Source organism: Eurytemora carolleeae, unplaced genomic scaffold (assembly GCF_000591075.1).
Source record: "Eurytemora carolleeae unplaced genomic scaffold, Eaff_2.0 scaffold523, whole genome shotgun sequence".
Lineage (NCBI taxonomy): Eukaryota > Metazoa > Arthropoda > Copepoda > Calanoida > Temoridae > Eurytemora > Eurytemora carolleeae.
This window is the reverse complement of record NW_019396427.1, coordinates 208877-224932: the sequence shown is the minus strand read 5'-3', so window position 1 is coordinate 224932 and position 16056 is coordinate 208877. Positions and strand designations below refer to the sequence as shown.

Genomic DNA, 16056 nt, shown 5'->3' with positions numbered 1-16056 from the left:
AATGATCACTGCTCTAAAGAAATCTTGCCCTGGATGTATCAAACTGAACAAGATTCCATTCGCAGCATTTGAAGCTGATGTCCCTGACGTCCTCAAATCCATCCAACCTCCTTTCTCCTACTGTCAAGCTGACATCTTTGGACCTGTTCTTGCACACAAAGACGGTACCAAGACCAAGAGATGGATCCTGGTAATCCTCTGCCTTTCCAGTCGCGGGGTGCATCTGGAAATCCTACATAACTACAGCGCCCAGAGTATCACCAGAGGTTTTAATAGAGCCTTCTGGATTGACGCTGGACTGAACATTGTCAAGGCTGGCAAGGACTTGGTCAACACTGAGATGAAGGTCATCTCCAACCTCAATTTGAAATTCACGTCTATCGAGTTCAGAGTTACTCTACCCAAACACCCTGTCGGTATTGGAGCTGTTGAAAGAATAATCGGTTCCATCAAGAATACTGTCACCAAATCCCTCATCGGACCACACCAGCTGATCATGGATGACGAGGAACTGCTTACCTGGACGCATGGAGTCATTGAAAAACTTAACAACAGACCACTTATCCCTGGAGCACCACTTGGCATCACCCTCACTCCCAACCACGTTCTCCAAGGGTTTCGAGAGTGTTTCGGAGACGAGGTCAACCCTACAGCATCCATCAATCAACAAATCTCCAGGTGGAATGTTGTCCTCAACTTGTTCCACTCATTATGGGAACAGGAGTACACCGGACGCAAGTTCACCCTCACCTGGAAGGACCAGGGCAACCTCCCTCAGGTTGGAGATATAGTCCTGTTTAAGAATGAACCTATATACAAGAACCCGCTCTCAGCTGCCAGAGTAGAGCAGCTCCTCTGCAGAAAGAACGGAGACGTCTATGGCGCCACTATCAGCTATCCTCGTGAAGTAGGTGGACGTAAAATAGTAGTGGACAGACACCTCAACCAACTGTACCCGTTCATGAACCTAGAAGCTCAGTGTCCTCAAGAAATGGTACCCAGCCTAACCTCGGACTCCACAGAAGCAAGGAATCTAGCTCCAAGTTCCAGACCGGAGCCCGCACAGGACGAGATCCTCGCAGAGCTCAACGAGATCAATCAATAGAGCTAATACAAACATCAATGCAGGAATCAACTATTTAAACATTTAATTTCTTCCTTCTTTTTTATTAGAAAACAAACTGGAAAACGTTTCAATTCAAATTACTTAAATTTCCCTAGAAAACCTAAATAAAGAACATTTAAACTAAAGTTTGACATTGACACTATCACTTGCATTTATTTATTGAATCAATAATGACCTTTTCTGTCTTAATTACTTCTCGCATTTTAATTCTTTATTTTAATCATGTTCGAGATCTCAATACATTCTCAGTTACTATTAATTTCCTTTTTTTTAATTCTCTTCGCAACCAAATTACAAAGAATGTGCGCTATCTACACATTTACTCCATTATTTAATCTCATCAATTATTCGCCAATTAATCACAGTATTAATTAATGTACCTAGTATTATTACATCTGTTAATTTCAATCAATCAATCTAGTAACTATCAATCATTCAAACTACATGTTTTAAACATTGTTAATGGTTATGTTTTCATTCTCGTATGTTATCCTAACATCCTCAAACCCTGCCTGGGGCTATTGTTAACCATTAACTTTAAGACCTCCGTGTAATGTCGTCTTCAACTTAAGTCCCCTCTTGGAGCCACCAAACCATAAAATTTTAACCCCACATTTTCTTTGTCTCCAAGGACGGAGCCTAAACACTTTCGATTATTGTGAACCCATAAAAGTTAAACAAGAATATTTTCATATGAAGAATTAGTGAATTTCGTTAAATATTCAACTGTCATTTATTTCAGAAGTTTTAATAAAAAAAACGTCCTTCAACACTGACCAACAATAAGTTACCCTTTATCATCTTTTAGTGTTTGTATTCAAGCAGGGATATCCTGTAGTGTTCGTATTCAAGCAGGGATATCCTGTAGTGTTTGTATTCAAGCAGGGATATCCCGTGTAGTGTTTGTATTCATGCAGGGATATCCCGTGGTGTTTGTATTCAAGCAGGGATATCCCATAGTGTTCGTATTAAAACAAGGATATCCCGTAGTGTTTGTATTTAAGCAGGGATATCCCGTAGTGTTCGTATTCAAGCAGGGATATTCTGTAGTGTTTGTATTCAAGTAGGGATATCCCTTAGTGTTTGTATTCAAGCGAGGGATATCCCGTAGTATTCGTATTCAAGTCAGGGATATCCCATAGTGTTTGTATTCAAGGGAGGGATATCCCATAATGTTCGTATTCAAGCATGGATATCCCTTAGTGTTCATATTCAAGTCAGGGATATTCCGTAGTGTTCGTATTCAAGCAGGGATATCCCGTGGTGTTCGTATTTAAGCAGGGATATCCCGTAGTGTTCGTATTCAAGCAGGGATATCCCGTAGTGTTCGTATTCTAGCAGGGATATCCCATAGTGTTCGTACTCAAGCAGAGATATCCCGTAGTGTTCGTATTCAAGCAGGGATATCCTGTAGTGTTCATATTCAAGCACAGATATCCGGTAGTGTTCGTATTCAAGCAGGGATATCCCGTGGTGTTCGTATCAAGCAGGGATATCCGTAGTGTTCGTTATCAAGCAGGGATATCCCGTAGTGTTCGTTATCAAGCAGGGATATCCCGTAGTGTTCGTATTCAAGCAGGGATATCCCGTAGACGTGGTCAACCCTACAGCATCCATCAATCAACAAATCTCCAGGTGGAATGTTGTCCTCAACTTGTTCCACTCATTATGGGAACAGGAGTACACCAGACGCAAGTTCACCCGTCACCTGGAAGGACCAGGGCAACCTCCCTCAGGTTGGAGATATAGTCCTGTTTAAGAATGAACCTATATACAAGAACCTGCTCTCAGCTGCCAGAGTAGAGCAGCTCCTCTGCAGAAAGAACGGAGACGTCTATGGCGCCACTATCAGCTATCCTCGTGAAGTAGGTGGACGTAAAATAGTAGTGGACAGACACCTCAACCAACTGTACCCGTTCATGAACCTAGAAGCTCAGTGTCCTCAAGAAATGGTACCCAGCCTAACCTCGGACTCCACAGAAGCAAGGAATCTAGCTCCAAGTTCCAGACCGGAGCCCGCACAGGACGAGATCCTCGCAGAGCTCAACGAGATCAATCAATAGAGCTAATACAAACATCAATGCAGGAATCAACTATTTAAACATTTAATTTCTTCCTTCTTTTTTATTAGAAAACAAACTGGAAAACGTTTCAATTCAAATTACTTAAATTTCCCTAGAAAACCTAAATAAAGAACATTTAAACTAAAGTTTGACATTGACACTATCACTTGCATTTATTTATTGAATCAATAATGACCTTTTCTGTCTTAATTACTTCTCGCATTTTAATTCTTTATTTTAATCATGTTCGAGATCTCAATACATTCTCAGTTACTATTAATTTCCTTTTTTTTAATTCTCTTCGCAACCAAATTACAAAGAATGTGCGCTATCTACACATTTACTCCATTATTTAATCTCATCAATTATTCGCCAATTAATCACAGTATTAATTAATGTACCTAGTATTATTACATCTGTTAATTTCAATCAATCAATCTAGTAACTATCAATCATTCAAACTACATGTTTTAAACATTGTTAATGGTTATGTTTTCATTCTCGTATGTTATCCTAACATCCTCAAACCCTGCCTGGGGCTATTGTTAACCATTAACTTTAAGACCTCCGTGTAATGTCGTCTTCAACTTAAGTCCCCTCTCGGAGCCACCAAACCATAAAATTTTAACCCCACATTTTCTTTGTCTCCAAGGACGGAGCTTAAACACTTTCGATTATTGTGAACCCATAAAAGTTAAACAAGAATATTTTCATATGAAGAATTAGTGAATTTCGTTAAATATTCAACTGTCATTTATTTCAGAAGTTTTAATAAAAAAAACGTCCTTCAACACTGACCAACAATAAGTTACCCTTTATCATCTTTTAGTGTTTGTATTCAAGCAGGGATATCCTGTAGTGTTCGTATTCAAGCAGGGATATCCTGTAGTGTTTGTATTCAAGCAGGGATATCCCGTGTAGTGTTTGTATTCATGCAGGGATATCCCGTGGTGTTTGTATTCAAGCAGGGATATCCCATAGTGTTCGTATTAAAACAAGGATATCCCGTAGTGTTTGTATTTAAGCAGGGATATCCCGTAGTGTTCGTATTTAAGCAGGGATATCCTGTAGTGTTCGTATTCAAGCAGGGATATCCCGTAGTGTTCGTATTCAAGCAAGGATATCCCGTAGTGTTTGTATTTAAGCAGGGATATCCCGTAGTGTTCGTATTTAAGCAGGGATATCCTGTAGTGTTCGTATTCAAGCAGGGATATCCCGTAGTGTTCGTTATCAAGCAGGGATATCCCGTAGTGTTCGTTATCAAGCAGGGATATCCTGTATTCTTAACTTAAATGGAGGGATATCCTGTAGTGTTCGTTATCAAGCAGGGATATCCTGTAGTGTTCGTTATCAAGCAGGGATATCCCGTAGTGTACGTTATCAAGCAGGGATATCCGGTATTCTTAACTTAAATGGAGGGATATCCCGTAGTGTTTGTTATCAAGCAGGGATAACCTGTAGTGTTCGTTATCAATCAGGGATATCCCGTAGTGTTCGTTATCAAGCAGGGATATCCCTATTCTTAACTTAAATGTGGTGTTCGTATTTAAGCACGGATATCCCGTAGTGTTCGTATTTAAGCAGGGATATCCCGTAGTGTTCGTTATCAAGCAGGGATATCCCGTAGTGTTCGTTATCAAGCAGGGATATCCCGTATTCTTAACTTAAATGGAGGGATCAACCATTTGGTATCCAATGTAAAATTGCGAACATTGAATTTTTAGATCAAGACAAAGAATACTCAACTCAAAAGTTCCCGCCTGTTAATAGTTCAAACTAAGAATTTGATTTAGGAGTCAATCTTTCAATAATTTAAACATTTATTCTTCTCCTAGTTCTATAATAAATACCAATAAATAATAAACATTAATATTAATTAGGTACAAATGCTATATTACAATGCGTAGCAGTTCGTGTACAAATTCAGGAAAAAATTCCCATCCTTAAAGGGAATTACTGGGGGCAGAAACGTCATGTGTTTTTGTCTGTACCAAAAAAGTGTGCGTATGTAATAAGGAACCAAAAGTATACAGTGCAGAAGAATCGCAGAATTTGTACAGTCTAGGAGAGTACATTATAACTAATTAGATATGTTTTAATATGCTTTGATATTTGTTGTGTACATGTCAGAAAATTACTTTAAACTCAGCTAATTATTCTAATCAGTGTATATAAACTATTTTGCATAAGATAAAATCGCACCCTATTCTCTAATAGTTCTCCTTAAATCTATTAGATTGAAATGTGTTGTTATCATTATTGAAATTAGGTGGAAAAAATAATCAAAACAGCCAAGAGCTATTTTCCACCTAATTCAGGGAGCAAGGAATAAGAAGGGAGAGACAACTGACGCGGTTCGCCCTACCATATGATTATACATGCTTTGCAGACGGTACTCCATTTTATATCGAGCTGTTTGATTTTTTAGTAGGGCCCCACAGGAAAAATATGTATTGGCTCAATTTTCTTTCACCAGTTTCGCCAATACATATTTTTCCTGTAGGGCCCTACTAAAGAAACCAAACAGCTCGATATAAACTTTTAATTTAAAATTTAGGAGAGCCCCCCTATAGGTTCGCTAGAGGTATAGAGTAACTCTACATATGGTTCAAATACTCTAGATACTTTAGAAGAGCCTCTCTATAGGTTCGCTAGAGGTATAGAGTAACTCTACATATGGTTCAACTACTCTAGATACTCTAGGAGAGCCTCTCTATAGGTTCACTAGAGGTATAGAGTAACTCTACAGATAGTTCAACTACTCAAAGATACTATGGAGACCCTCCCTATAGGTTCACTTGAGGTATAGAGTAAATCTACAGATAGTTCAACTACTCATAGATACTATGGAGACCCTCCCTAGGAGAGCCTCCCTATAGGTTCGCTAGAGGTATAGAGTAACTCTACATATGGTTCAACTACTCTAGATACTTTAGAAGAGCCTCTCTATAGGTTCGCCAGAGGTATAGAGTAACTCTACATATGGTTCAACTACTCTAGACACTCTAGGAGAGCCTCTCTATAGGTTCACTAGAGGTATAGAGTAACTCTACAGATAGTTCAACTACTCATAGATACTATGGAGACCCTCCCTATAGGTTCACTTGAGGTATAGAGTAAATCTACAGATAGTTCAACTACTCATAGATACTATGGAGACCCTCCCTATAGGTTCACTAGAGGTATAGAGTAAATCTACAGATAGTTCAACTACTCTGGATGTTAGAACTGAGCTTAGTGAGAGGTTCACTAAAGCAGGAGAGTGCACTATGCACAATTAGAGATGTCCAATGGGATTCCTTACTCGAGTTGGATCTATGAAAAAAGGCACTGGAGATACAGAACAGCTAGGACAGCCTCATTCTCATCATCCACTACTCTAGATACTCTAGGAGAGCCTCCCTATAGGTTCACTGGAGGTATAGAATAAATCTACAGCTAGTTCAACTACTCTAGATACTCGCAACCATAGTGTCATGAGACTATTTCGAGCTACAGCTAATTCAACTACTCTAGATATTTGAGCTGAGCCTAATAAGAGGTCCACTGGAAATACAACGCAAGTAATAAATCTAAGACAATGAGGTTCTACTCCAGTCCAGCTAGTTTAACTACTCTCGTACCGGCCTGAATTTGGACTACCTCAGAGAACGCATAAGAGGACTAGGATGTCATAGACTTATCTCCTATCTGACAACAATGATAATAACAACGAGGATCTATGAGGACAGGATATCTAGATATGAATGAGATAATCCAGGATACCAGGTGCTATACCATCCTGGGATTGAAGAGGTTGCTCTTTGTAGACAGCTCTTCACATATCTGGAGAGATTTATATCCTTTAGTTCTGGGCCTGGACCAATTACTCTTGTACCAGCCCGTCTAAAATCCTAATAAGGATATAGAGAGGATATCCAGGAACAAGGATATCCAGGATAAAGAGAGAAATTAGAAGCTCTAGGATACCAAGGGGAACTAAGAATATCAAGAACTAGAATATCCAGGATACAGAGAGGAACTAGAAGCTCTAGGATACCGAGTGGAACTAAGGATACCAGGAACTAGAATATCCAGAATACATAGAGGGACCAGGAGCTCTAGGATATCGAGGGGAACTAGGATATCATAAACTAGGATATCATGAACTAGGATATCATGAACTAGGATACAGATAGGGAATAAGATATCCAAGACATAGAGAAGAACTGGAATATCCCGCCAGATTTAGGTCTCCAAGAGCAACATACAAGATAATCTTTGGGCAGGATATGTTGCTCCTCACACACAGCTCTTCAAGACCTATTGTAGAAGCAACTAGGAATGTAAGGGAAGCATCTCAGCTATAGAGAGAATCTCAGGTTATAGGAGCAGCTGTGGATATTGTAGACATCTCATACTCTTGGAGCAGCTGTGGATATCGTGGATCTATCATATGCTCTTGGAGCAGCTGTGGATATCATGGACATATTTCATACTCTAGGAGCAGCTGTGGATATATCATATGCTCTTGGAGCAGCTGTGGATATCATAGACATATTTCATACTCTAGGAGCAGCTGTGGATATCTTAGTCTAGAAGCATCTCCGCAACCAGAGTGACAGAGACTCAAAGAGCAGCTCGTTAATGCACAGCTAACATGTCAGAGATTCAAAGAGCAGCTCGGTAATGTACAGCTAACATATCAGAGACTCAAAGAGCAGCTCGTAATGTACAGCTAACTTTGTATTCACCCTTATTGGAAGAAGGGCAAACGGTGGACCTTGACGTCCCTAGGATTATATTTGGAATTTGAATGATATAAAGATTACAACTTTAATCACTCCAACAAATAGTCCAATAACTATACTATACTATACTTTATCTGTACTTCAAACAAAACTAGTAGAAAAAAAAGAATTGTTTCTAAACACTCCACATTTTTTATACTGCTATGTTAGTAATAATTAGTGTTTAAACTTGAGATAGTATAAACATTTTTAAAAATGAAAAACTCAACTTAAACTTAAATTCTATGAGATGAAAAACGGACAAAGGTCCAGGTAATGATAATGACTTGTTAAAGTTTCTGTTTTGAAAAAAAGTAGGGGTATTATAGTTAAAGTTCTTCCTTCATGTTTGCTATGGCTGGCCAAACGGCGGAATCAAATGGGCTGAATTTTAGTGAGGAAACTCATGGATACCCTTGGAGATGACATAAGCTAAATAAATTATAAGTTTTTGTTTTAATTCGATTTTTAAAATTCCACGGGCAACGCCTGGCACATCAGCTAGTTTGTAATAAAAAGAAAGATTACAAAACGGCGGTGCAATGAATAAAGTAAATTATAAATCCAAACAAAAAAATGGTCTTTTACTACCACCAAACTCAAGCCTTCGTTGCTTGGCATTTAAAAATAATTGTTTTAAATTCATCCGATTAGGATGAATGTGGTGGATTCTCATTTGAACTACTCCTGTTTGAACTATTGTTCGTTTGAACTACTAACATGACGTCATATCCTGTAGTTCAAATGAACACTTTGCATGCTTTTTCTACCTTAATTTAAATTTTAACTCTTCTTTATATAGTTATGTGCCCTATATTCACTGAGGACCCACAACTTTGTTTTAAGACAAAGGATGAAATTGTCATTGATTTCGATTAGGCAAATAATCATTTCTAACAACAACTTTCGTCATTTTCTAAAATCATTTCACCCAACAAAAGAACTTTTATTATTAATTCATACTTTCAACGAAGAATGTTTGTTGATATTTTAATGTCCAATAGAGGAGGCCTGTGAACTATTAGAGCAGGTGGCCAGTCACACCCTCCTTCCCCGAAAGAGCATAAAATTTATTTGCAACCTTTCATATTGTTAACTGTTCCAACTTGTATAGTCGGAATTATTTTTTAATATAATTTCTTGGGTATTTGCTTATACTTACTTGGAATACTTGATGAGTTATCCCCAGGACTCCAGGTAGGAGTAAAGCGGAAATTTCAGTCAGGTCCTCTCGGAGTAGTGATCCTGTCCTCTAGATTTGTGTATACTCTGGCTCACTAGTCCTGGCATCGGAATTCAAGGTGTTAAAGATGGGCGTCAAGTAGAGATTCAAAAATATTTAGACTTTGCATCCTTGATTTTAATAGATAAAGTCTTCCATAAGTTTACCACCCGGTTTGAGTAGAAGTTTCGTCGGAGATCAGTCCTTGAGGGTTTTGGTACCAAGATATCCTTGTAAGACGTCATTTTTGTGTGTCTTGTAACGTCTGAGCCGACAAAAATGGAACCTCACAAATATGATATAAAATTAATCTTATAAGGATAAAAAATGTAATTCTGAAACTGATGAAATAATCTTCGTGCATTCTTTAACTCAGGCCATCTCGTTTAAGAATTTCCATTATTACATTTTTTCCTCATAATATTATAATATATATATATATATATATATATATCTTCGTTGCTATACACAGTCAACTTCGGATTAATTGCTATCTAAGTTTGGTGTATAACAATTTTTGTATTATCAATGATTTAAAATGAGTTATTTTTTTTTGTATAGACTAGCAAGTTATATAAAATCAATATGTTTTTTTTTATTATATTATATCTACAGCGTTATCTTTGCTTGCATATAATTAATTGTACCATCATTGTGTGCGAAATAAAGTTTTATGGTAATAATAATAATATTAGTAAATCATTATTTGAATAATTAAAAAAAACAAAAAAATGATGATGATAATATTTGTGAAAAGTATTAATATTAATATAATTATGAAATTATTCTTAAAGGCGGAGAAGAATACATTGGCGGATGCTCTGCGTGAGAGTGAGGCAGAAGTGCGCCGGTTACGCGGAGAGCTGAGTGGTCGTGAAGATGTAGTGCGCCGGCTTGAGGAGCAGAATAGCTTGCTGGTCAGACGAGCTGAACAAAGATCTCAGGAACTACAATCTGCCAGGTACCTTTTAACCCCCTTTCTACCTGTTGATCTCCCCTCCCCCTCTTTCAGTTTCTAACTCCTCCCTTCTCCTTCCAGTTAATACCAAACCCCCCGTTTACTCTTCCATTTATTCACTCACCCTCCCATTTACTCATCCATTTATTTACATCCATTTATTTACTCCCCCTCCCGTTTACTCGTCCATTTATTTACTCCCCCTCCCATTTACTCTTCCATTTATTTACTCCCCCTCCCATTTACTCTTCCATTTATTTACTCACCCTCCCATTGATTTTTTTCGTTAATTTTTTCCCATAAATTAAAATTGCGCTTGAACCTAATAAATTGGTGATTTACTCTCGCAAAAAATAAATTTGGTTTAATAACAAAAGTTATTCATATTTATTATGTGGAAGAGAGAGGGGAAGAAAATCACTCATGGCAAGGGGATGAGGGGGGTGGGAATGTATGAATTATTTTTAGCGTTAAAACGACAGAATATCATTCAGCCTTATTAACAGAAAGGTCGACGTACACAAAAGAAAACTTAAGAGGTAACTGTTATTAATGTTCAGATCTGAGTTGACCAGCTTGAAGGAACGGGCTCGTGAAATGTTGCTAGCTCAGGGTGCTGAGCTTAGTAGAGCTAGTTTAGCCGTTTCTCAGATATATTCTAAACTTGATCTTTACTTCCCGGGATCTCAGGTTAGTTTTAGTGTTTTATTTTATTTTTCATATCCATCATCGAACCCTGATTTTAAGTCACGGTGACCTTTATACCTCAGAGCAACCCTGTGTACGAAAAAAATCGTATTTTTCACCTGAAAACGTGTTGAACAAAGATAAAAGGTATGAAGAGGGTTGGTTATTTTTCATTTTAATTTTCTCAATTCTTTAAAATATACTGTCCTAACTCCCAAATGTTAAGTGTGAGATGGAGGATGATGAGGAGAATAGTTCTAGTGACTCAAGGTCCGAGGGTCTAGAGCTAGGGTTGGAACTAGGACTGGAGAAGGGGAGACGATCCTCTCAGTTCCTTGTTACTCCGACAGAGAACCTGGATACCCTCAGTGATTTTTCCAGAGCTATGATGTCTGCTAGCACAGGGTCTGATACTCTAGGTAAACCTAGTTCTTTGTTTCAGAGGTAGCTATTTACAGAAAACAAATGCAAAATTATAAAAAGTATTTTATTTACAAAAAGAATTCTTGATTTATACTCCTTTTCATCCTTTTGGTGTTGGTAGACCTTTTATATATAAAACCATAAATTTTGCTAGATCATAGGTCTCAAGACAAACACACCCTAGGTAGGCTAGAAGTCATGTCACTTATTCTTTTTTTCAGAAGTGGATTTTTTACTTAAATGTCCACTTTTTTAGGATTCGAAAACCAAGCATTCGTAGATTTCAAATTATTTTGTCTGAAATGTTAAACAATATTTTCGGTTACTAAATCCCTGAATCATGATCTTTAATAGTATTTATTTCCCAGCCACTGACAGTTGTCTTCAAACTAGCATCTTCTAAAAAAAATTAATTCTGTAAACTTCAGTTGTTTCACATTGTACTTTTTGGTCAAGCAGAATTCTTAGTGTACAAAGGGTCTAATAAAATTTTTATTCTTCCATATTTTCTTTACTAAAAGGGGGTGGTTAAACATGTTCATTGTATCCTTTTCATTAAATGAAATATCTGCTTTTAGGTGATAATGGAACTTCCATAAGTTCTCTAGCGCTAGCCATCGCTGATAGAAAACATTCAGAATCACATGGACAGGTAGGAAGCTTTTAATTGATCTACAAATCGATCTACTCTCAAAGGTTGAGACGTTGGAGACGACTGTACAGAATTTATACTGCCTGTTTCCTTATATTAGCGATTCTCTGCAACGATTCATTGCTAAATCATTAAATTTAAAGACTAAATTTAATGCAGAAGATTCAATTTAACCAGTGGATCGTCGTATAATATGAGTTTTATGTCGTCGTTACAAAATCATTCTTTGTGGGAAACCCTATCTACCATCGACCCCCTCTCCCCGTATAGGTTCTCCTCTTTTTTAGTGAGAATTTGATTTCTATTTTTTTATTTGAATGATTTATCTATCATCATGGTTTGACATCTCGTTCTTAATGATTTGATTTGATATGTAGTTAAAAAGTCTACTGAAATATGAAAGGGGCTCGGAATGAAGTTTCGTATTTTTATTTTTATTTTCTTCTCATCGAGATATTTTTAGATCGGAGCAGAACATGTTCCGTCCCTCGCTGATCAGGTTTATCAGTTAGATCTTGTTATCTCCAAGATACTCTCTACACAGCAGCAGTCTTCAACCACACACCAGGAGATTCCTAGACCCAACCTGAACCTGGAGGAGACAAGGTTTCAGGTAGTTTTGTTAAAGGGACTGTAAGCGTAAATTTAAGTGACCCTCTATGCAAACATGGCAATCTCCGATTTACAACGGTATCCTTAAAAGCTTTGTCTGCTTAAGTATAAATTATATATCAATGTTTTTTATTAAGAAAACTGATTATTTTCAATTAGTTAGACAGTACACACTTTTCAATCTCGAAAAAACAACAATATCTTGCACATTATTGATCAGATAAAGGTTTCAAGGGTACCGTTGTGAATCGGACATTGACATCTTGTAGTAAGGGCCACTCAAACGCAAGTATTAGAAACAAACATGATTTTTGTATTCCTATAGTAAAATCTATTAAAATCGGACTGCTTCCTCCTAACAATTTCCCTAAAATATGGTATGAACATAAACAACACTTTTCTAAGCTTTCAAATATCAATCTTATTTCTAATTTTAAACAGAATTTAATTGAAGATTTTATCAGCAGAACCAATGTTTTAATTTTAACACATGCGATGTTTGCAAATGAAGCGACGAAAGCAAAAGCCTAGAACCTATATATTTTTCACAACCCATAAAGCCTACTTTATTTTATTTTTTAGCATTAAAAATAAATCTATTATTTTTATATCTAAAAGTTGTTAATTCATCGTCGAAAAATACTAACAATCCAGCACCAGTTTATATTAGATATAATGTAAACAATAAATATGTAACTTTCCTTTTCCTTTGATTTTTATTTTTTCTATTTTTTTTTAGAATTGTGGGGAAATATTCCCACAAACTCTATTTTTGGAGGTTTTAAAATATTTTCTCCTGAAACACTTAATTTTGTATGTTTTTGTAATATTTCATAAATAAACAATTACTTACTTACTACTTTCTTAAAATTATGTTCACATTCCCTTTAAGCGATTTGGTTCAACTCTTCAAAATTTTTCATAACACGTTTAACTCTTAGATTAAAGTTTGTTTTTATTCAACTTTGCTTTTATCCTTTAAAGAAATGGAAAAATTATCCAAAAACGATCATTAAAGAATACACTCGTTTTTTGGAATGTTTCTGGGTCGTTATTTATTATATTTTCCGTCAGGGTCAAAATATGTTTGGAATTAACAATTTTGGAATTAACAATTTTAAAATTAACAATTTTGGAATTAACAATTCGGGAATTAACAATTGGATTAACAATTTTGGAATTAAAAATTTTGGAAAATAATTGCTGTTCTTTACTAAGCCAAATTTTGACCCAAACAGAAAATAAAGGAAAAAATAAAACCCCCCAAAAAACCTAAAAGCAAAACAACTTTTTGCACATCACTATTTGCAGGGGGAGAACCTGGAGAACTTGAACCTGGAAGAGACCAAAACTATCATCCTAGAACAGAATAAGGCCCTGGCACAACTTAGGTACTACTAGTGCACTAGAATAGAACTGAACACTCTCTTACTTAACTTAACTTAATGTAAACCTTTGACTGTTTGTTTGACATAGAAGAATTCATAGGTTTACAACTTACAGATACAAAGAATTACTGTTTCAGCAAAGTGTTTCGTTCAGGGGGCGGAAACGTCATGTGTGTGTGTCTGTACCAAAAGAGTGTGTGTACACCGAATACCGAACTCGTCTGCAAAGCAGTGCGACTGGCTTTCTCATGCCAGACCGGCGCCATTACCTTTCCCTTTATTCCTGTTCCCTGGTTCAGTTCCTAAATTTAAAAAAAAGCTGGGGTAAATAATTTTCTCTATCGATATTGAGCCATGAAACTTTTATTCTACCTGACATGTAAACAATTATTTAGCTAGCAGACTGAAAATCAAAGCTGGTTTTTAAAACAACTCTTAAGGGACTGTTCAAGCGTACAGTGACCCTCCACGAAAAGATGCCAACGCCAAATTTACAACGTTACCCTTGAAACTTTAATCTCATTAAAAATATGGATTCTGGAACATTACGTCGTTTTCTTGGCTTTACAAGTGTTTATTTCCGTCGTTTTCTTGGCTTGACAAGTGTTTATTTCTGTCGTTTTCTTGGCTTGACAAGTGTTTATTTCCGCCGTGTTCTTGGCTTGACAAGTGTTTATTTCCGTAAGCTCCTCCATTGCTTCCTACAAAAGATGCGCAAGCCACTATCACAGAGAACCCGCAAATGAAAATAAACAGTTTAAAGAAACCAAAATATTGATTTCTGATTCATACCTAACCAGATAAAGGTTTTAAAAGTACGTAAATGGGGCATTGCATCTTTGCAGGGAGGGAAATTACGCTTTCATTAATTTTTTTATTGTTTTAGAAACATGATGGAGTCCAGAGAGGAGTCCCAGCAGGAAATGAAGAATAAGTTCATTAAGAACCGGGAGATCCTGACCTCGAACTGGGAGCAGGCCGAGGAGGAGGTCAGGAAGATCGACGAGATCTACCACCAGACCGTCAACAGGGTCATCAACACTCTCAAGGACCTACCGGAGATAGTAGACTCTAATCCGAACCTAGGGAACCTCATGAGAACCCTACTCCAGGATGATGCATTGAACAGTGCGGACGGAGTCAACGGTAATCTTGGAGTAGGAAAAACTAGGAAATCTGATAATGCGCTTACCCGGAGTCTTGCAGATGAAACTCCATCAAATACCTTCCAGAATTCAAGGAACATGAGCCAGAGTCTGTTCCTTGATGGTCTTGTTCCAGTAGGAATGAGAACAGGAGTTTTCAGTGAACCATGTTTGGCTAAATCTCCTTTAGGTAGTGTTCCATCCATCCTCTCCAGTCCTAGGATACAGGAGGAGGATCTAAATGCAAACCAATCCCTTTAAATCTACTAAACAGTTCTTTATAATCCACCGAACATTACAACACCTTCAGAATATACCAAACAATAAAACAATCTCTTTAGGTTCAAATAATACTTGAATCTACTAAATCTACCAAATTATTCCTTGTAAATCTACCATAAAAGTCGCTTCAAATCTGCCTAATAATTTTATTAGAATGAACCAAATAATCCAGTTTGAAACTACCTGATAATAATCTACCAAACAAACTCTGTTTATTTTTGAGTTGTTGAAAACTGTTAACCAACGACCAATCGAATTCTATCTAGTAACTAGTAAATAGAATTTAGATTTATTTGATATTAAAAAAATTAATCTAGTGTACGTCACAAGCGTTCTTTGTTTTTCAACCAAACTCTAAATGCAACATAGCCCAAAACAATCAAAAAATAATTTTATTCTTTTGCAAATCTCATTTAAAATAGATCTATGAAAATTAAAATAACTGCATTATAAATTAATTGTAAGTTTATATTGGAATCCATCAAAAACTTTATATTTTTACTTGAACATCAAAGAAAATGTCATGGTGAAGAATTTACTTTGCATTATTAAAGAAAATGTTTGAATATGCTTGAATATGCTTGATATTATGCACAAAGCAAAGCCTAGCTCACAAACCCAAGAAAAGACAACTTGAGATGGAATTTAAAGAATTTGAGCCGCGGTTTAAATCTGCCAAAACCCAGTTTAAATTAAGTGCCGGCTTAAATCTTGAAACATTTGATACAA

At 36.7% G+C, this 16056-nt stretch overlaps 2 protein-coding genes across 2 annotated transcripts; both read left to right on the top strand.

Annotated features, from left to right (window-relative positions):
- Positions 1-65: 65 nt before the first annotated feature.
- LOC111703092 (uncharacterized) lies at positions 66-1105 on the top strand (the record flags this gene model as incomplete). Its single annotated transcript, XM_023474952.1, has 1 exon — positions 66-1105. A coding segment is annotated over one exon (1040 nt), but the record flags the coding sequence as incomplete, so codon positions are not given.
- Positions 1106-9935: 8830 nt separating this feature from the next.
- On the top strand, positions 9936-15968 carry LOC111703094 (early endosome antigen 1). The gene is made up of 7 exons (XM_023474953.1): positions 9936-10141; positions 10699-10828; positions 11052-11244; positions 11827-11900; positions 12364-12513; positions 13824-13903; positions 14787-15968. The coding sequence occupies exons 1-7, from the start codon at positions 9957-9959 to the stop codon at positions 15304-15306; spliced, it is 1332 nt and encodes a 443-aa protein (XP_023330721.1). The 5' UTR covers positions 9936-9956; the 3' UTR covers positions 15307-15968.
- The last annotated feature ends 88 nt before the right edge of the window (positions 15969-16056 follow it).

Bases quoted from the DNA above. Each gene is read 5' to 3' on its own strand.
- LOC111703094 (XM_023474953.1), top strand. From the start codon at position 9,957: ATGAAATTATTCTTAAAGGCGGAGAAGAATACATTGGCGGATGCTCTG. The intron at 10,829-11,051 runs GTTAGTTTTAGT...CCAAATGTTAAG, and splicing joins TTTACTTCCCGGGATCTCAG to TGTGAGATGGAGGATGATGA. The intron at 11,245-11,826 runs GTAAACCTAGTT...ATCTGCTTTTAG, and splicing joins CACAGGGTCTGATACTCTAG to GTGATAATGGAACTTCCATA.